General features: G+C 55.8%; 1 protein-coding gene across 1 annotated transcript; it reads left to right on the top strand.

Moving 5' to 3' along the window:
• The first annotated feature begins 1293 nt into the window (after nucleotides 1-1293).
• POFUT2 (protein O-fucosyltransferase 2) lies at nucleotides 1294-20144 on the top strand. The gene is made up of 10 exons (XM_027857435.1): nucleotides 1294-1440; nucleotides 1629-2197; nucleotides 2765-3015; nucleotides 6252-6396; nucleotides 7378-7488; nucleotides 11112-11178; nucleotides 14859-14984; nucleotides 15706-15886; nucleotides 16195-16318; nucleotides 18339-20144. The coding sequence occupies exons 1-10, from the start codon at nucleotides 1294-1296 to the stop codon at nucleotides 18490-18492; spliced, it is 1875 nt and encodes a 624-aa protein (XP_027713236.1). The 3' UTR covers nucleotides 18493-20144.
• Nucleotides 20145-20455: the final 311 nt, after the last annotated feature.

Genomic DNA, 20455 nt, shown 5'->3' with positions numbered 1-20455 from the left:
TTTTTTTCTTGCCTTTTGGTGAGGCAAATGGGGTTAAGTGACTTTGTCAGGGTCACACTCAGGTCCTCCTGACTCCGAGGCCACAGCTCTATCCACTGCGCCACCTATCTGCCCCTACGCACCTGGCTCTCTCCCACGCTGCCCCATCACTGTCCGGGGTACTGCTAGCGCTGCCCCTCCAGCCTCCGGGTTCAGAAGTGCAGCACTGTCCCTCCCCCTTCCCCCCACTCCCAGATGACTCTGGAGCCCAATCTGACGGCTTCTCCCTCCAGGACATTTTGGGCATCCAAAGCCTTTTCTCCTCACAAAACCACCACCTTAGCTCAGTGTCCCTCTGCTAGATTATCACAGCAGCATGCTCCAAATGAGGCATATCTCCCTTCAATCCTGCTGCCTCGAAGATGCCAAAGCGCAGATCTCATCCCGTCCCTCCCTCACTCTCTCAATCCCTATGGCTCCCCACGGCCTCTCCCATCAGAGATTAACTCTGCTGTTTGGTCTGGAGAACCTTTCCCACCTGGACTCCAAGTCTGTTTCCCGCCTCAGTGGCCTTTTCTCCCCCTCCCCCACAGAAGCCTTCCCTTCTTTGCAGACTGGGCTCAGGCTCCAGCTTCTGCAGAAAGTCCTTCCTGATCCTGACCCCACAACAGCTGGTGCCCTCTTTCCCAATGGCCGATCTACGTGGTCTTAATGTTTATGCTCTGTGTGCGCGCACGTACTTGCTGCTATTAGAATGAGAGTGCCATGTGGGTAGGGATCTCACTGGTTGTCTTTGTAATGCCATAGTGGGGCACAGCACCGGGCACACAGTAGGCACTTAGTAAATGCGATGGGTTGATCTCTCTTGATGTCCTGTCTCTTTACAGGTTATATCTGAGCAGGTTCCTGCTCCTGCACATCTCTCCCACGGCCCCTTCTCTCCACTCACACCATCACCTCTCCTAGGCCCTTGGGCTCCCCCATGTCTCGGCCCCAGGGCCATCTCTCTTCCACAGCAGCTGCCAACGGGAGGCGCCCAGGACATAGGGCTGCCCGACTGCTCCTCTGCACCAAAGCTCTCCTGGCTGACCCTGCCTCTGGCATCAAGGCACACTCTACCTAATGTGGCATTCAAGGTCTGGCATCATCTCGAATCAGCACACGTCTTCTGTTCTGTGCCAGGCCCTGGAGATGAGCCTACATGAGTATTAGCTAACGTGGATAGAGCTCCTACTGTGTGCCAGGCATTGGGCTCAGCGCTTCAGAAATGCGAGCATTGAAGCCTCACAACACAGGGAGGTAGGCGCTGTCATTATGCCCACTTTACAGCCGAGGAAAACTCGGCAGGAGTCCGGTGACATGCCCAAGGTCACACAGCCAGATACAAAGATGAAAACAAACCAGTCTCCGGCCTTCCAGGAGCTTACAGTCTGCCTGAGGAGACAAGGGTCCGGCACCAGGGTAAGTAGATACAAAGTGGATACAAAAGAGATACAAAGTAGCCCTGAGGACTGGAAGGCGGAGCAGAGGTCTTGAGGGTGGAGGTGAGGGGGCAGCGCAGCCAGTTCCTTTCCGACTCTGTGCTGCCTCAGTCTCTCCCTCTGCAAAATGTGTCCTTTAAGCTCTGGACAAGTGTGCCCTTATGAAAGGGAAACTCAGCTTGGAGACCCTGGGGAGCCCTGAACAAGATGGCAAAGGGCCCAGTCCCTGCTTCTCTCCCGGGCTCCCCGCTAGGAGGATCAGCTGGCTGGCCCCGAGGCGGCACGCTCAGAGGCGTCGGAGCACACCCGGCTCGGGCAGCCCCAAGAGGCCCAGGCCCCGCCCCTAGCCGGCTCTCTGCGGGCCGGGGACACACGCATGCGCACAATGCGCCCAGCGAACCCCGGGGGCGGGGTCAGGAGAAAGCTCAGCGCCCGGGGCCCTCCGCGCGTGCGCAGCTCGGTGCAGGGGTGCGCCGGAAGTGCTTCTGCTCGGGAGCCGCGGCGCGCCGGAAGTACGTGTCAACGTGCCGGAAGTGCGCGGCGCGGCGCGCCCCTGCGGACATGGCGGCGGAGACGCCTCGGACCCGGGCCGCTCCCGGGCCACAGAGGCTGGTGCGGCTGCTGCTGCTCCTCGCGGCCGCCGCCATGCCGCCGGGCCGGGCCCAGGGAGACGAGTTCCGGCCCGGCCAGTGGGGGGCGGCGGCGGGGGGCGCGGCGGCCGCGGCGCGGGGGCGCAGGTGAGCGGGGCCCCCGGGGGGGGGGGGGAGGCGGGGGCGTTGGTGCCCCGGGGGGGCCCCAGCGAGGGGGGCGGGAGAGGGCACCAGAGGGGGGACGCTTATGGGTTCCCTTTTACAGAGTGGGAAACTGAGGCCCACACGGGCGAAGTGACTTTCGCAGAGTTACGCGGTGCAAGTCAATAAGCGCCGACTGAAAGGGAGGCTGGGAGGGGCCTCCTGCCTCCCCCGTTACGGAGGGTCTTCAGCTGGCCCCATTCCTGGTGCCCCCGGCCCAGGCAGCCCTGAGTTCAAATCCAGCCCGAGGGGCCTCAGCTTCCTCATCCCGCCCCTCCCCCTCCGGGCCCTCCCGCCCGGGACTGACCCTCCGCGCACGCGCGTCTCCTCCCCCGGCTCCCCCAGGGCCGGAGTCGGGAAGCCCTGAGTTCAAATCCAGCCCGAGGGGCCTCAGCTTCCTCATCTCAGAAATGGGGTCCCCGACTGCTGCCCCCGCCCCTCCCCCTCCGGGGCCCTCCCGCCCGGGACTGACCCTCCGCGCGCGCACGCGCGTCTCCTCCCCGGCTCCCCCAGGTACCTCCTGTACGACGTGAACCCCCCCGAAGGCTTCAACCTGCGCCGGGACGTCTACATCCGCGTCGCGTCCCTCCTGAAGACCCTGCTGAAGAGCGAGCAGTGGGCGCTGGTCCTCCCGCCCTGGGGCCGCCTCTATCACTGGCAGAGCCCCGACATCCGCCAGGCCCGCATCCCGTGGGCCCACTTCTTTGACCTTCCGAGTCTCAGTAAAAACGTCCCTGTAATCGAGTACGAGCAGTTCATTGCAGGTAAAGTGCTCGCCCTGCCGGCCGACCCAGCCGGCCCGGGGGGGCTCCCGGCCCTCCCCCGGGGAAGCTCCCACCGGCCGGGTCCTGCCACGGGGGATGGGTGGACGCAGCCGGCCTCGGTCTCGGGGAGAGGGGAGCGAGTGCAGCCCGGATACACGACAGGAGCCGATGCCATTCCGGAGGGAAGAGCTCGCGGGGTGCCTACTGTGCGCCTGGCCCAGCTCCGTAGAGGGAGATGGGCCCTGCCCTCAAGGCCTTTGCCTTCCAGTGGAGGGAGACAGTGTGGGAACATAGATAAACACGTAGAGAAACACTGTGGTGTGGGGTGGGAGCCTCGTGGGGCACCGGCTGCTAAGTCTGGGAGGAAGTAAGAAGCCGGAGGCAGGAAGACCCACCGGCCGGGTGGCCCTGGGCAAGTCACGTAGCCTGCTCCGAACGTCTGTAAAGACCTTCACGTGTTGCCTGCGTTGGCTCGCTGGCTGTCAAGTGAGATTCTGAGAGGGAGAAGAGAGGGAAGTGGAGAAGGGGCTCCTTCTCCTTTGGGGAGCGCTCACTTGTGCCCTGCGTGGGCCTGACTCCTCCTCTTCCTCCCCATTGTTTCTTCTGCCTCCTTGTGTCACTTATTACCGGGGCTGGTCAGTTACTCTCTTCAGGCCTCAGTTTCCTCCTCTGTAAAATGGACTAGACAGCTTCTGAGGGCCCTTGCATGGTGGCCCCTCAGGTATGGAAGCTCGCTGCCACGTCCCCCTGAAGTCCTCAAGAGGCATGAATGCAGGGCCCTTGACCATGCCGGTTACCTTCCTCTGGTCTTGCCCACCCAGCCCACCTGGGCACATCGTGATGCCCAGAATTGAGCCCTGTGCCCTTGATGTGCTTTGGGACAGAGTTCCAAGAGGAGTCTTGCACCCCTGCCCCAGGCCTGGACGTTAGGCCAGTCCCCCTTTGGGGCTGTCGGGTTCCCTTGTACCTCGTGAGCTGGCCGCCCACAAAACCTCCCAGGCCTGTTGGAGGGGAGCTTCATCCATAGCCATGTCTCTGTCTTGTACGTGGAACATTGATTTTTTTTTTTTTTACCTGAGCGGAAGACTTTCCATCTGTCCCTATGAAATTCCATCTTCGACTTGGCCCAGGGTTCCAGGCTGCCCAGACCTTTTTGGAGCCAGACTCCCTCTTCCTGGCTTTGTGCTGTCTCCACATTCGATAAGCTTGCCGTTTTTCTGAAGTTACCGATGCGGACGTTCAACAGCACAGATCCCTGGGCCCCTCACTAGTGCGCTTCTGGGCCGACATCGAGTCTGGCGGTTCAGCCTGGTCTGTGTCCGCCTAATTGTGTCCCCCTCTGGCCCCCGGCTCTCCATCCGATCCAGGAGGTGAGCTCTTGCATCCCCCTGAGCCCATCGGCTGACCTGGACTTGTCCTGCCGCCTCCTCCTGCTCAGTAATTCCCAAATGTTTGTTTATTTCCTGCTCCTTGATGACAGAGTCTGACGTTTTCCACAAATCACAGGCATTCACTGGCCTGTATTGTACAAACTGCAATCTTCCCTGCCTTGGAAATAGCAACATTGTCCTTCCAAGGTCGTTGACTGTGGCCAGGGGATGTCTGCCAGCTGTCCAGGGGCCGATCTGGACTCACCCAGGGCAGCTCAATGTTTTTTTTATTTTATTTTTTTCATTTTTAGGTACATACTTATTTTTTTTATATTATGGTAATTTTTATTTACTTTTTTGTTTTCAACATTTACTTCCACGAGATTTTGAGTTCCAAATTTTCACCCCATCTCGCCCCTCCCCCCACCCCAAGATGGCATGCATTCTAAATACCCCTTCCCCTAGTCTGCCTTCCCTTCTATCTCTCCCCCCCTTCTCTTATCCCCTTCCCCTTCTATTTTCCTGTAGGGCAGGATGGATTTCTGTACCCCATTTCCTGTATTTCTTATTTCCCAGTTGCATGTGAAAACTTTTAAACGTGTTTTTAGAACTTTGGGTTCCAAATTTTCTCCCTTCCTCCCTCCCCACCCACCCTCATTGACAAGGCAAGCAACTAAATATAGGTTATATGTGTGCAGTTATGGAAAACACTTCCATAGTAGACATGCTGTGAAAAACTAGCTCTATTTCCCTTAATCCTATCCCACCCACCCCCATTTATTCCATTCTATTAATAGGACTTGGGGCCTGGAATCAGAAAGACCCATGTTCACATCCCTTCCTCAACCGCTTATTAGTCGTATGACCCTGTCTGCCTCAGTTTCTTCAACTGTAAAATGGGAGTTGTAATTGCCCCTACCTTACAGGGGGCTATCTATGAGCACAATGGATGCCTGCTCCCTCTTTACCCGTCTTTAGCATCCACCTTTGTCACTGTTTTTCTTCTGCCCCTTTCAGCTCAAAGATCACTCTTTGGCAGAGAAAGCAGGAATGCAGAGGAGTTCCGCCCTCTGTCCGTTGTCTGTCATCTTTGTCCTGGCCACCAGGCTGCCCTAGTAGATGTAGAAAAGCCAGAACCCCCGTTCCTTACAGGCATTAGCCTGATTCAGCCAAGCAGCGCGGAGGAGAGGGAGGGAGAACGGGGCAGAGGGACGCAGGCTCTTCGAGGCCTCTGGTGTGGGAAAGGCTCACACCCCCAGCTGCAGCTGAGGCCCCCCGGGGTGGTTGTGCCCCCTCGAGGGCAGAGGAGGCTGCAGCAATAACACGGGGTGGGGGTGGGAGGGTCGTAGATGGGGCAGCTGAGAGGGAAGAAGGGCCCGTGGCCAGGGCCAGCCGGGGGCGCATGAGTACAGTCGGTGCAGGTTTCCTCATGCCACATTTGAAATTAATGTCTGATTTTAAGTCTCTGATTATTGAGGTCGTCTTGGGAGGCTTTTCCTGCCCAGTTTGGAGGCATTTTCTTCAGTGCCCTTGGCCTGTTCAACTCAATGACATCCAGAAGCCACTTTTTTTTTTAAGGCAATTGGGGTTAAGTGACTTGCCCAGGGTCACACAGCTAGTAAGTGTCAAGTGTTTGGTCTGAGGCCGGATTTGAACTCAGGTCCTCCTGACTTCAGGGCTGGTGCTCTATCCACTGTACCACCTAGCTGCCCTCCTTCTGTGTGTGGAGGCATTTCAGAGTTGATTATGCCCACACAAAAATGGGTAGCCTGTTGGGGAAATTCTGCTAGACTTGCACCGCCTCCGCAGGGAACAATGCACCCTTTCATATTGCATCTTCACACCCGTGCCGAACTTCTTTTTCAGAATCAGGCGGCCCTTTTATCGAGCAGGTGTATGTCCTGCAGAGTTATGCAGAAGGCTGGAAAGAGGGGACCTGGGAGGAGAAGATTGATGAGCGGCCGTGCATCGATCAGCTCCTGTACTCCCGGGACAAACACAACTATTATCGGTAGGTGACACGATGTGGCCCTGGCACCTTCCTCAGGTCTGTTGGCATCAGCCTTGGGGCTGGCTGCTGAAAGCGGCGTGGGCTAAGGAGTGCCAATGCTGGGGAATGTTTAAACCTAGAAAAGGGCGTTGGTCCACGTCGGCGTCTGTGTCCTGCTTAGATCTTTTAAAGGAGGGTTATTTTTCCTTCACATCACAGATTTTATCCGCGGGCTCTCCCTCGCCTCAGATGGTTTTTACACATTCTGAAGTCCAAGACACTAATGCAGCTGACCTTCAGGCAGGCAGGTAGCCCCCCATCCGTGTGCCCTGGGAAGGCAGGAAATACCGTTTGTAAATAGAATCTGCATTTTCACTTTCAAAGCCACTGAGCCCCCCAGTTCTTCTGGAGGCAGAAGCTGGTGAGGTCCCCTGGGGGCACTGGAGGTGGGACAGCTGCCCTTCCAGCCCCAAATTCTGTAGTTTCCTGACTCGTCAGCGTTAGATGTTTTTTGAGCACGTGGGTTTGACGTGGTACAGTTAACGCTGAAGCCTCGAAAACAAGTTAGTTCTGTGTCACTGTCCATCCTCCTCTTCCCTTATTTTGCTAACACTTGGTTTCAGTAAATTCAACCTTCTAGCCAAGACCAAAAATGAATGGGAGAAGCCTCATTGATCCAGCTCAGATTTTCTGTTCCCATTGATCTGAACAAATTGAGAAGAGCCTTCACAAACCGTGACGTTCAGCTAGGCACTGATTAGTGCCCACGATGACCCCACGAAGCCATGAAAAAGATTAGGTTTTGTACTGTTGGAGTCATTGGGTGCAGCCCCCAGGAGCAACGACGGGGGGATGGGAATAATGCACCCACTTCCCAGGATGCCGTGCTCCCGTCCAAGGTCGAGCACTGCAGCCCATTGAGGAGTTCTCAGGGGTGCAGGGGTTAGGATGTGAGCGTGCTGGTGTGTGCACCATCCACACCTCTGTCTGTTTTCCCTACAGAGGATGGTTCTGGGGCTATGAAGAAACAAGAGGTTTGAGTGTATCTTGTCTGTCCGTCCAAGGCTCCGCGTCCATCGTCGCCCCAGTGCTTTTGAAGAACACGTCAGCCCGGTAAGCGGCCTGGTCTGTCAGCCAGCATCTGCCAAGTGTCTGCGGTGGAGGCGTGGCCGTGTCTGCTCAGCATGTGCTGTGCTGCTGCCCTTGAGGCCCTGCGCTGCTCTAGATCTCACAGTCCCTTGGCTCTGGAAGGTGCTGGGGGAGGAAAGGCAGGGCAGGGGAAGTGCACGGTGTGGTCCTTCATTGGAGCAGCCTCCTGCCTGGCTAGGGCCTCGAGATCTCCACACACAGATGGAAGGCGAGTGGGCCAGGATAGACCTCATCGGGGATCGGATTGTTTGGGACTCCCCCAAGGCAGAGTCATGAGCTTTGTGGAGAAAGCATGAGACCCGGGCTGCTCTGTGCAGGAGGGGCTGGGGACACCAGGTGCCGCCAGCGTGTTCTGTGTCATGTTTCCTCAGTGGGGTCTAAGAGGGGCCAAGGAAGGTGCAGTGGAGGGGCAGGTCAGCTCAGGCTGTGTTTGGGGCCTGGCGTGGCCGCCCTGAGACCAGTGAGATTGGCAGAGGCCCCGGGTGGCCCAGAGCGAGTGACAGTGTGGAAAGGGGAACTTTGTGCACTCTGGATTTCCTTTCCCTTACTGAGCTGTGTCTGGTCCACCCATTTCTATGTCCTGAGAAAGGCCTAGCCTGGGCTCTTCTCATCTGTTTTTCGTTTGGGCTCTGTGTGCGTGACCCTCTGCTTCTCCCTCTCTCCCTCACGGGCTGACTGTGGCGAGCCTTGGAGCCTGGGACCCCCTTGGGGACGATGAACTCCTTGAAGGGAGGCACCAGGCCTCCCCTCTGCGTGCCAAGGACAGTGCTCTGTGGCAGTAGAGACGGGGTAGTTACTCACCGTGAGGTCTTCATTTTGTGATTGTGGAAGAGCGGATCTCCTTTTCTGTAACCTTGGTATACCTTTCCTTTCTCCTCTTCACCACTCTCTGACCTGCTGCTCATAGTACAGGTGAATCACAGAGCTTAGCTGCTGAGAGAGACCCTCAGGGTCATCTCGGCCACTTGTCCATCTGCTCAGTCTGGGAGTGGAGACCCGGGGGCCGCCTTAGTGGTGGGATGTGATGGAGATGAGGTTGGTAGGCTTCCCAGCCCCTCCGTCTCTCCTTTACTGTGCCTCCCCGGGACATGGGGCTGCCACAGATGAGTGACAGCAGCTGCCGTGGGCCTGGGGTAGCGCCAGACGAGGCCTGTGGCCTGGGAACTGAGCGGGGGGACGCCCCCCTCAGAACCTGTCTGCCTTCCTTTGGCTGCATCCTGCGTGTGATTTCCGAACTCACAGCATTCCCTGATTCTGTCGGCCAGGGACCTTTGAACTAAAAATGTCATTGGTTCGTTGTTAAGTGTAGAACATTGGTAACTGTTAGGTTTGGGGGCCCCCAAACTGGAGCCGCTGCGGGTCTCAGCATTTATGTTCGTGTTGCCACGACAGGCCTGATTGCTGGCATAAAGAGTGCGCTATGGTGAGCAAATGTGTGCTCATCGATGGCAATGCCGTGTGCTTTCAGTCCCTGTCTCCCATGAGGAGGTGGCCTCACTCCTGACCAGGCCGTCCTGTCACATCCCGTCTCCTGTGTCATCCCTCTTTTCATTTTTCTCCAGTCTTTCTCTGTCCACTGGCTCCTTCCGTCCCGCCTACAAGCAGGCCCATGTCTCCCCCATCCTGAGCAAACCCTCACTTCACCCTTCTGTCCCTGATAATTCTGGTCCCACAATCTCTTCTGCCCTTTGTGGGGAAACTCCTCCAAAAGCCCGTCTACACCAGCTGCCTCCACTGTCTCACCTTCAGTCTCTTCGTAACCCCGTACAGTCTGGCTTCTGGCCCATCATTCCTCTGCCCCCTGCAGAGTGACCAATGATCTCTCAGTGGCCTCTTCTCAGTCCTCATTCCCCTCGACCCCTCTGCAGCCCTGGACGCTGTGGGTCTCTCTCCTCCTGGATCCTCTCGTCCCTCTAGAGCTGTGGGTCCCCGCACACTCTCTCCTGATTCCCCTGCTCTGCTGGGTCCTTCTCCAGGTCACCCCCTCTAACCACGGGTGCCCCTCAGGTTCTGTCCTGGCCTCTTCTCCCTCTGTGCTGCCTCACTGGGGATCTCCTCAGCTCCCATAGGTTTAATGACAGTCTCTGTTGAGATGATTCTCAGATTGACCTTTGCTGCCCCAAAACTCTCTGCCAAGCTCCCATCTTGCCTTTCCAACTGCCTTTCAGACATCCCCAACTGGACTTCCAGCAGACGTCTTAAACACAGTGTGTCCAAAGTGGAGCTCGTTATCTTTTCCTCTAAACCCCACCCCTTCTTCTCCTTCTCAGTTGCTATGGACGGTACCACCCTCCTCCCAGTCTCTTAGGCTCCCCAGCTAGGAGTCATCCTGGACTTCTTACTCAGCCCTTAGCCCCCATCCAATATGGTGCCAAGGCCTGTGGATTTCACCTCTGCAGCATCTCTCTACAGTACGCCCCCATAGCCACCACCCCAGTGTAGACCTTCATCCCTTCACACCTGGATTGTGGCAGTGGCTGCTGGGGGGGTCCGCCTGCCTCGGGCCCCACCCTCAGTCCATCCTCCACTCAGCCACCAAAGTGATTTTCTTAAGCAGCAGGTCCGACCATGTCGCCCCCTACTCAGTAAGCCCCAGGGTTCCCCGTCACCTCCAGCAACAGATACAAAATGCTGTGTCTGGCGTTCAGAGCCCTCCTCCCTCTCTAGCCTTCTCACACATTAGCCCCTGACATGTGCCCTTCAGTGCCCCCGTCCTCCCGGCTGCTCCGGGAACACGACCCTCCGTCTCAGTCTCTGGGCCTGGAACGCCCTCCCTCTGCTCTTACCACTGAGCTCCCTGACTTCCTTCAGTCCCCACTCAAATCCCCCCTACTCCAGGAAGCCTCTCAGCCCCTCCTGGGTCCAGGGCCTTCCCTCTGGTCACTGCTTCCCCATTGTCCTGTTTGTCCAGCTCCATCTGCATGTTCTCTTTCCCTTTAGATTGGGAGCTTCTTGAGGGCACAGGGACTCTTTTGCCTCTTTTTGTATCCCCAGTGCCTAGTACAGCCTGACAAACAGTAGGTGCTTAATAAATGTTGATTGATTATCCACATTTGTTGATTGGAGCTCTTCAGAGCTGTTTAGTTGTCATGATCTAGATGTTAAAATGGTAAACTTAAAGAAAAGAGGATAAGCTGGCCATCACTAAATAACCTTGACCCTGGGATAGTAAGTCCAGGAATACAGGGGGCCTCCCTGGTGCTGGACGTGTTACGAGGTTGGATTGGAAGAGAGGGTTTCCCACGGAAACCACGTTGTCCTGTGATGAACAGTGGAGGTCACTGGGGAGGTTGAGGTGATCCCTCCCTCCCTCTCTCCTTCCCTCCCTCCATCCATCCCTCCCTCCCTGCCTCAGGGGTCAGTGGGGGGAGGGCATTCAGGAGCAGAGCAGAACACTTTTGGGATGGACTTTGCCAGTCTTAAGGGGCTTTTTGATTCTGGAAGGAGATGGAGGGGCTGCAGCAGATTTCGGGAGGGGGTGAGGGCAAAACAAGCTTGAAGAAACAAATGTGAATTTGATTATTTTGTAAATGAAGAAAATGTCACCTCTCTCTCCTCTCTTTCTTTTTTTAATCATCTTAAATTAGATCAGTGATGTTAGACAGAGCCGAAAACCTCCTTCACGACCACTATGGAGGCAAAGAATATTGGGACGTGAGTATCTCCTGGGATGATGTACAGTGTGGTACAGATGGTTTACATTTCTGCTTTGTTTCTGAACAGTGCTGGCACACCATTCTTCAAGCCTAGCCAGTCTATGTTATTTTGGCCTGGCGGCGAGTAGATTGCAAACCTCGGCCTGAGAAAGCAGGAGGCAGAACTAATTCTTTCTGCAGAAAGAATTAAAGAATTCCTTCTGCTGGCATTTGGAAAGGTCTTGGGGGGCTCTGGAGGAAAGGAAGGTGGTGCAGTCCTTCCCTGAAGGCCGTCCCCGTGGCCGCTTCCTAGGATCTGGAGCTGGGAGCACTCGGTGGCCGCCTCGTAGCCCTCATTTTATAAATGAGGAAACTGAGGCACGAGGTGAAGTGACTGACTTGCACAGGGTCACCCAGGAAAGAAGCGGCAGACGTGAGTTCTGTACATTTTAATATTCTAGTCTCGGAATTGTCTTTGGAAAGAGGCAGGCCCTGGCTCAGGCGTCAGGCCCAAATCCCTGTCTGCCAGAGCTGCACTAAGCAGGGATGCCTCCCCTTCACTGGCGAGCCTTTCAGCCAGCAGAGGGTTTCGAGCCTTCTTGCTTGGCTGCCCACATGCTCAGACCCAGGGACATTTTGGGGGAGGCTCCCTTATTGTCCTTCGGAGCCTCCATCTGACTGCTGACTGAGCTGTGGTGGGGGAATGTGTTTTCATCGAGCCTGGCTCCCCATTGCAGCCGGGTCTCAGACAGAAGCAGGCTGTGGGGTATGTGGTGCTCCCTATGGTGAGGCTGGCACACAGCCCCCAGGGCGGTCAAGCCGTGACCAGGATTGTGGCGGCCCCCCACATGGGCTGTTTCCATTGTTGGGTGGTGACTGCATCATTGCCTGCTTTCCCAGGTGCCCTTCACTCCCACACCCCGGCTCTCCTGACTTAGCATCTGGGACAGCCCCAAGGCAGGTGAGCAGAGCCCAGAGGCAGAGCTCTGAGTCACAGGCCAGGGAGTGACTGAGGCCCAAGGCTGCTGGGTTAAGAGAGGCCCGTAAGCTGGGCCCCCTCAGCAGCACCCCGACGGGGAGGCCTTCAGTCCCCACCCCAGGCGGTGGAGTGCAGAGCTGAATCTCAGTTCTGGGCCCATTCTCCAGGCCCAGCTCAAGCCCTCTTAGGGTGTGGATGGCTTTTTCCTTTGGTTCTTGGAAGGCTACTTTGTGCTCTGGTGACTCAGGAGGAGGAATGGAGTTTTAGGAGAACATTTACCGTCTAAGTCACGGGAGTATGGAGAGGGACAGCCTGTGGGTGGCACGTCATCGGGAGAGTAGTGAGTGCCCGGAGTGTCCAGAGGCAGGCCCTGGGGGGAAGGGCCTTGGGAGCAGGCCGTAGGATGGTCAGGTAAAGGCCTGGGGAGGGGAAACCTGGACGAGGGAAGACCCGTAATCAAGTGTGTGAAGGCCTATCCTGTGGAAATGGACCTGGCCGTGTCATCGTCCTCGTGGGGAATGGGCTGCACCCTCCCTGGAGCTCTGTGAGCGTCTTCTGCCGTCTGTAGGCCACGTTACAGGCGTGGATGGGACTGGAGCCACGGAAAAGAGATTCCTTTTGGTGTTTAGTGCATGGGGAAAATGAGTTTTCTGCTTGTGCTGATGACAAGGCATGTGCATCCACCTGCGAACCCTTGTCTCTGGCTTTTGCGGGGGGGGGGGGGGGGGCCCGAAGCCCGTGGGTGGCTGCAGTCCTCCCAGAATGACTGAGGCCTTGTTTGATTCATTGTTGACTTGGTAACAAGCCAAGCTGGAAGTCTTCTTCTCCATACCTTGGGGCTTCTTGTCAGGAGGTGTTGGGTAAGAATGACCAGAACCCCCTCTTCTCCTCTTGTCTTTGAGCCCAGCAGAGGACCCCAGGCCTGCTTGGAGGCAGCTGGTTAGGTTTCCTCACGTCCATCCTTTGCTGCTGGCTGGTTAGCTTTGTTATGACCTTCGGCAAGTCCCCTAGCCTCCTGCCTCCACCTTAGGGGCCTCCTCCCAGCTGTTTGAAGGACCACAGGAGGTGTGGTATGTCTACAGGGCTTTGCAAACCTCCACATGGGCTTTAGACAGGAGCTGCTCTTATGCTAGCTTGTCCAGGGTGAAAGATGCACTTAGGCCCTTCCTGACTCATAGGAAAGGGTCATGTCAGCCACTTGGATGAGGAAGTGGGGAGAGAGGAAGAGAGAGACAGAGAGGAGAGAGGGAAAGAGACAGGGGAAGGAGGCTGGTGAGGGGAAGAGAGATGGAGGACAGAGAGAGAGGACAGGGGGAGAGAGTCAGACACAAGCCTCTGAATCTCAGTGTCCCTCTCTGTAAAATGGGGGCAGTCTTCCACCCCAGGTGTGAGGCCACAAAACTGCCCCCACGCACTGATGGCTGGCCTCTGATCTTTGCACAGAGCATGTGCCACGATGGATCCATAACCAGCTGCCCCTTTGTGACTGCGGAGCACTCTCGTCTTGCGAGAATGCTCAGGGAACCTGGAGCCCCACAAGGCACAGTGGCTATAGCATGTTCAGCAGGGCTCTGTGCCGAGTGATCCTCTTTGTGTGAGCGAGGTGCCCTCACTTGTGAAAATGCTCAATACCCACATGTGTTCTCCCTCCCTCCCTTCTCTCTCTTTCTCTTTCCTTCTCTCCCTATCTTTCTCCTCTCTCCTTCCTTCCCCTTCCCTCTTCCCTCCCTTCTTCTCTCTCCCTCCCTCCCCCTCCTTCTCCCACTTCCTCTCACTCCCTCTTTTTCTCTTCTCTTTCCCTCTTTCCCCTTCTCTCCCTCCCTCCCTCCCCCCTCTCATTCTCTCCCACCAATGGCTCTTGCCATGAACGTGGGTCTTGATTAGGCATCGAAAGTTTGAGGTCATGAGATGAGGCACTGCAGACTTCAGAGTTCTGGGCTGGGCTGGGGAGTACAAGGGCTCAGGACCCTGGAGGAACGGCCCAGGCTGGGAGCCAGGGGGGATGCCCAGGAGCAGCCGAAGGAGCTGCTGGGTCTTCATCGGGCTCTGCTCTGGGCTTCCTGGGGGGCTTTCCCAGTTCAGCTCGGGTTCAGCTCAGCAGCCCGGATGGCTCGGCCGTCAAGCAGTTCAGACAGAGATAAACTACATGCAGGTCCTGGAGGCAGTGGGTGGGCTGGAGTCATTCTTACTAGGCTGTGGGGTCAGCTGCTGGACAGCATGTCCCGGAGGTCTTAGTGTAGCTTCAGAAGTAGAAATGCTGCCGTCTTAGAAAAGACATCATTTGAAAGGTCAGGTATTTGTGTTCATTTCACACTTCATTGTGATTTTGGAATAATAAATTGTTAGTTTTGACAAATAGATCAGGGCAGCTTGTCCAGTAGGCCTTGCCTTTCTCTGACCGAGGGTTGGCAGGGCCTCTGGCGTGGCCGCCGTGGGCCCCTCATCTCCCCTGGACCCCTTCTGGAGGCTCAGAGCTCCTTCTGTGGTTGAGCGGACTCAGGGTGAGGAGCAGCTGGGGGAGGTTTTTACAAACTGGTGTGTGATTGTGCTAGGAAATGTGACAGGATTTTTGACACTGAAGTCATTAGCCTTTTGGGGTTTTGGAGAGCTTGTGGTGGTCACACTGTAGGTTATGTAAGCTCCAGGCCTCCCTCGAGCTTTGGGGACGCCCCCATGATGGCGAGGCGAGGCCTTTGCTCATCATTGTTTATGTTTGACAGACCCGTCGGAGTATGGTGTTTGCCAAACACCTTCGTGTGGTGGGAGACGATTTCAGAAGCAAGTACTTGAACTCCACCAATGACGCGGACAAGATAGCTTACAGTGAAGACTGGACAAAGATGAAGGTCATTTGTGCCACTGTTTTCTCCTTCCCTTGAGGGTCCTGTGCTGCTCTTCTGATTCCTTCCATGTTAAACTGGGCCCAGCTCAGGAATTCCCTTTGTCCTTCAGCCGTGGGATGTCACCAGAGTTACACCCGCATTAACTGCAGTGACCGCATGATCCTCCCCAGGCCAGCATCACAGACATAATGACTTTAGAGTCCTTGCCCTCAAGGGCCTTCAGAGGGCTGGGCCCTGCTCCCACGCCGCGCTTGTGACGGTAACAGAGGTCAGAACTGCGCGAGAAGGCTTGGCGTCGTCTTCCTGTGACGGCGATCTTGTAGACGTTGAGTGTTGGCCCAGCTAGCAAAGCTAGAAGACAGATTCACCATGTGGGGTGGGTTGCGCCTCTTGGAACATTTTCTGTTTCACTGCCTCGGATTAAAATGGCTCTCTGTTAATTAATTGCTAGGAGGTCTTTATGAACTGTCATTTCAGCCCAGCTCCTGGTTGTCAGAGGACAGGGACAGATTTAAATAAATGAGAACTAGGTCCTCCCCTTAAACGTCCTCTCCCTAAATAAAATGATTCTCTTGACCAAATGCTCAAGTCGAGCTGACCCCACCCGGTCAGAGGTCCGGGGCCCTTTGGATGTAGCTGAGCTGGCTGAGCTTGTGCCCCAAGGAAGCTCTGAAACGCTGCTGTTGTGTTCCAGTCACAGCATGTGCTGGTTGTTCTCTGCTAGGTCAAGCTGGGCACCTCCCTGGGTGGTCCTTACCTCGGAGTGCACCTCAGAAGGAAGGATTTTATCTGGGGTCATAGAGAAGACGTGCCCAGTCTGCAGGGAGCAGTGAAGACCATCCGGAGCCTGATGGAGACCCACAAGCTGGACAGAGTGTTTGTAGCGACCGATGCCGTTAGAAAGGGTATGTTACGCAGAATGGTGAACCCCCTGGGCTCTCTCGCAAGGCCTTGCTTTCAGTAGAGTGGAGACCCAGGCCATCCCTTAAAGACTGGAATCTTGTTTTGCCAGTGGAAGGAAGGCCGAGTTGGTTGGTTCATTTTCTGATGTTTCCTCACCTTCTCCCCCAAGCAGAAGACCCACAAATTGCAGTGGGCCTTCATGGCCCTGGGCCCACTTCTTGGTGCCCTGTTTGTGTTTGGCCAAAGCCTCAGGCCTAGTGGCCCATGATGGGCCTTGTCCTAAGACCAGGATCATGTTGTCTCCTTTCAGAATGTGAGGAGCTCAAGAGGCTGCTTCCTGAAATGGTGAGGTTTGAGCCCACCTGGGAGGAGCTGGAGCTCTACAAAGATGGCGGCGTAGCCATCATCGACCAGTGGATCTGTAGCCATGCCCGGTAAGTCCTCCTCTCAGCGGGACTTTTGTTGACGTGAGAGTCCCTCTCTCGGGTCCTGTACATGCTCACAGTCTGATGGTGCCTCTTGTGTGTGACTTTGCCTGGGATCACAGAGACGGGGACCAAGGCAGAATGAGGAGCCAAGTGTAGAGCTCAGTCTCCACTGGCATTGGGGGAGATTAGATGGGGGCAGATGAGGATCTTTCTGTCACCAGGAGGGTGTGTCATCCCTGATCTTGGAGCTCATCTTATCTGCTGCAGGGTTGCTCCAATCTCCTTGACAGAACCCAAAGCCCTGGCCCATGGCATCCCATTCTCAAGCTCATGGAGTCCTCCCTCCTGTGCCACTTCCCGAGCCCTCTGAGGTTCCCAGCAGTCCCCTAGCCGCTGACTCCCAAGGCCTTTTGTCAGCCCTCACCCGTTGTGACCCCCTGCAGCTTGCGGTCCTTCCAGCCAGCCCTTTCCCCAATGCCTTCTCCCCGTTGGCTTTGCCTTTGTTCCCCTGGTTCTCCTGCTGCTGTGCTGGCTCCATTGTCTAGTTTGTTAGCGCACCCTCCATCTTTCCCCCCAAGCCGGGGCGTTCTCTACTCCGCCCTCTCTGATATTTCATAGGCTCCTATGGGTCTCACTTCTCCTTAGGTGCCTCCCCTAAGCTCAGGCCCTCATCTTTGGCCCCTTGCTCATGTCTCCTCCTGGAACATGCTCTGGATTGAGAAGCAGCCTACCATGGTGCACAGAGCACTGTCTTTGGAGTCAGAAAGACTTTGATTCAGATGCTAAGACGCTAGCTCTGGGACCCTGAGCATGGCATTTCACCTCTCTCTGCCTCAGTTTCTTTATCTGTAAAATAGGGATAATAATAGCATTATTAGAGCATTAGAGAGCATTGGCCTCTCAGGGTTGTAGGTGAGGATCAAACAGAGCCAGTGGAATTCAGAGATGTGAACTGCCACTGCTGCTGTAGCATCCCCTGAAGGGACCCTAACCCTCCGATTATAACCCCAAATGCCTCTGACTCTTTTTCTCCCCCCAGCCCCTCCTCCTGACTTGTTTCCTTTTGGGGGGGGGGGTTGAGGGACAGGAAGGAGACAGAACGGCTGCACGGTTATAAGCCTGAGTATAGTCACCTAGTGAGGGATGATGGAGGGAGATGGAGGAAGGCAGTCCTCTTTTTTCCACCTGTTCTGCCTCATTATGTCTCTCCTCTTTCTTCCTAACTTCTCCCCCTTTTGCTTGGACTGCTGATTCTAAACGTTGCCCTCTCCATTCTTTCCTCAGAGCTATAGCTTCCCAAGGCACAGAGCAGACCCCAAACCAGGAGCGTCTCCCTCCTCTTTGCCTCCTGGCCTTGAAGGCCCCCCACCCTCTGGCTCTTGGCCGTTCCCAGACTCAGCGCTCCATCTCATGGCTTGTGCCCAGGACATGCCTCCCCTCGTCCTTCCCTTAGGTGCCTCCTGGTCTCTCCCCAGTCCCCCATGTACTAGTGACCGTAAGAAAACTTAGTGTGCGTTGAATGATTGGATCAAATCTGCCACATGGAGGGAGGTTGTGACTGACCTGGAGCTGTGGCACCAGAATAAGAAGAGGGGACCGAGGAGAGAGCTCAGGGTTTGTGGTAATTCCGTGTGTGTGTGTGTGTGTGGATGTGAGTGTGTGTGTGTGTGTGTGTGTGTGTGGATGTGGGGGGGGATGTGAGTGTGGGGGGGGATGTGTGCCTGTGTGTGGGGATGTGAATGTGTGTGTGTGTAGGGGTTTGTGTGTGTGTAGGGATGTGAGTGTGTGTGGGGGGGGGGAGATGTGAGTGAGTGTATGTGTGTGTCTGTGTGCCCATGTGTGGGGGGGGGGGTGTCTGTGCAGGGGTGTGTGTGTAGGGATGTTAGTGTATATGTCTGTGTGCCTTTGTATGTGTAGGGGTATGAGTGAGCGCGTGTGCATGTGCGCACGTGTGGGTGTCTGCGCGTGTGCGTGCGTGAGAAGCGTGTCGGGCAGCTGTCATGGCTGTGCCCTCATCCCTCCGCAGATTCTTTATTGGCACCTCTGTGTCCACCTTCTCCTTTCGGATTCATGAGGAGAGAGAAATTCTGGGCCTGGACCCCAAAGCGACTTACAACCGATTTTGTGGGGACCAGGAACAGCAGTGTGAACAGCCCACCCACTGGAAGATTGCCTACTGAGGGCATGCCTTTCCTGCGCTTAGCACCTGCCCCCAGGCCCAGGAGCACCTTGTGTCCATTGCAGCGCCCCCTGCCTGTGCCCTGGACGCTGGCTTGAGAGGCCCGGTGTGGCCGGCTTCGCGGCCAGCCCCAGGGAGGGCAGACGCCCCTGGAGAGGAACCGTGGGGCTGGATGTAAATGGAATCACTGCTGGAGAGCCAGTGCTATGCTCGGCGGGGTGTCGGCTCTGGGCTGCGCTCCCTCGGACTCTGTTTACAGGACGGGCTTTGTCTGGAGCCATCGATGTAAGGCCCGGTCAGCACGTTTCAGTGAGAAGGGTTCTGAGGTCCAAGGGGACGTCGTTTGGGACGGTTTTCACAAGCCTTTTGTCCAGTTTTGAAATCATGGTTTAATCCAGATCCCTCCCCTGAGGCCAGGCCAAGGGCCCACTTGTGGGCACCACAGAGCTGACCAAAGAGTGTTTATTCTCCCCTGTAGTAAAGGAGACGAAAGTCAAGTCAGGTAGGCCCCAGAACAGCCCTGCTGGGCTTTGGGAGGGTGGACGAAGGCTCCACCATTTGCTTCCCTGAATAATGTGGACCTGGGGTCTCCCCTGAGCAGCCCCCCCGAGGGCGGATTCTGAACCTTGGTGGTTCTGTTCTAATTTGGTTTGTCCTGTCCAGGGAGAAGAGAATTCCTTCTCCGAATTCGTGTCTCCCTAAGGAGCCAGTACTGCTCACTCACGCCCCAAGCCCAGCCTCCAGGGGCTTCTTCTGCAGCTGTCCAATGGTGGGAAAGAGCCAAGGCCAAGGTGGACTGTTACTTTTAACATTGTTTTAGCTGAACTTTTTCCCCTCCTGGTCCCATTGCCTGTGATCCTAGTAGGTAGAATAGTACCCATCAACTTCAAAAGATACACCTTAGACAAGATATTGGCAGATTCACTGAATTTTTTGGGTCTGTATTTTTTTAAAAAATCATTTTTCTAGGTCTTTCCAACACTGCCCCCATTAGGAGTAGTTTTACCAAAGAAAATATGGGGCTGTACCATGGGCTTGAGGTGGAGGGGCAGAAGGAGTGGCCTCGGCCCTACCATGGAGGCCTGGGGTTCATCCCTTTCCTGGGACGTACGATCTTCTCTCACGAAACCTCCCCTGCTGGACAGATGATTTAAAGATGACCTCCTCGTCCCAGTTCTTGGGAGGACGTGTGTCAGCAGAGAAGATCAGGTGAGCCTGCAATCGCTGCTCGCACAGACTGTCTGCTGCCCCCTCTAATCAGGCTAGCGATGGTGTGTGGCCTCTGGCCCAACCCTGAGCAGGAGCACCTGGGCCCAGGTCCTGGGGAACCCTGTGACCTTGTCACTCAGGCATGCGTTGTCCTTCATTCAGCCTGCTTTTTAAAGACCCTTCCCCTCCTTCTGACTTCTAATGGAAAAAAGATGGTGCTCTCCTCCACACCCAGGGCCATGTGGAGCACTAGCAGAAGATTGATTTTTTTTCCACATGTAAAGTCAAGTATTACGAATAAAATGAAGTTTCCAGGAAGCTTGTGGCCTGCAGATGGTGCCTTTTTATACATTGGACCTTTTTTTAGCCTAAGACCTATGCAGTAAGTTGTGGAATTCAGCTGTGTGCCTCCTATTTCTAAGGACAATAAAATGCTTTGTAGTATCTGGTGAGTGGCTTTATTCCCATGCCACAGGGCTGGCTGGGTGGCAGGTAGATGGAAGGATGAGTGGATGGGTGGATGGATGAGTGGATGGGTGAATCAGTGGGTGGATGGATGGATGAATGGGTGGGTGGATGGAGTGGATGGGTGGGTGGATGGGTAGATGGGTGGGTGGGTGGATGGATGGATGAATGGGTAGGTGGATGGAGTAGATGGGTGGATGGGTAGATGGGTGGGTGGGTGGATGGGTGGATGGATGGATGAATGGGTAGGTGGATGGAGTAGATGGGGGGGTGGGGGGGTGGGGGGGTGG

Source organism: Vombatus ursinus, unplaced genomic scaffold, assembly GCF_900497805.2.
Source record: "Vombatus ursinus unplaced genomic scaffold, bare-nosed wombat genome assembly UNPS02012147.1, whole genome shotgun sequence".
Classification (NCBI taxonomy): Eukaryota; Metazoa; Chordata; class Mammalia; order Diprotodontia; family Vombatidae; genus Vombatus; species Vombatus ursinus.
The sequence above is the reverse complement of the archived record's forward strand: the minus strand, read 5'-3'. Positions and strand labels throughout refer to the sequence as shown.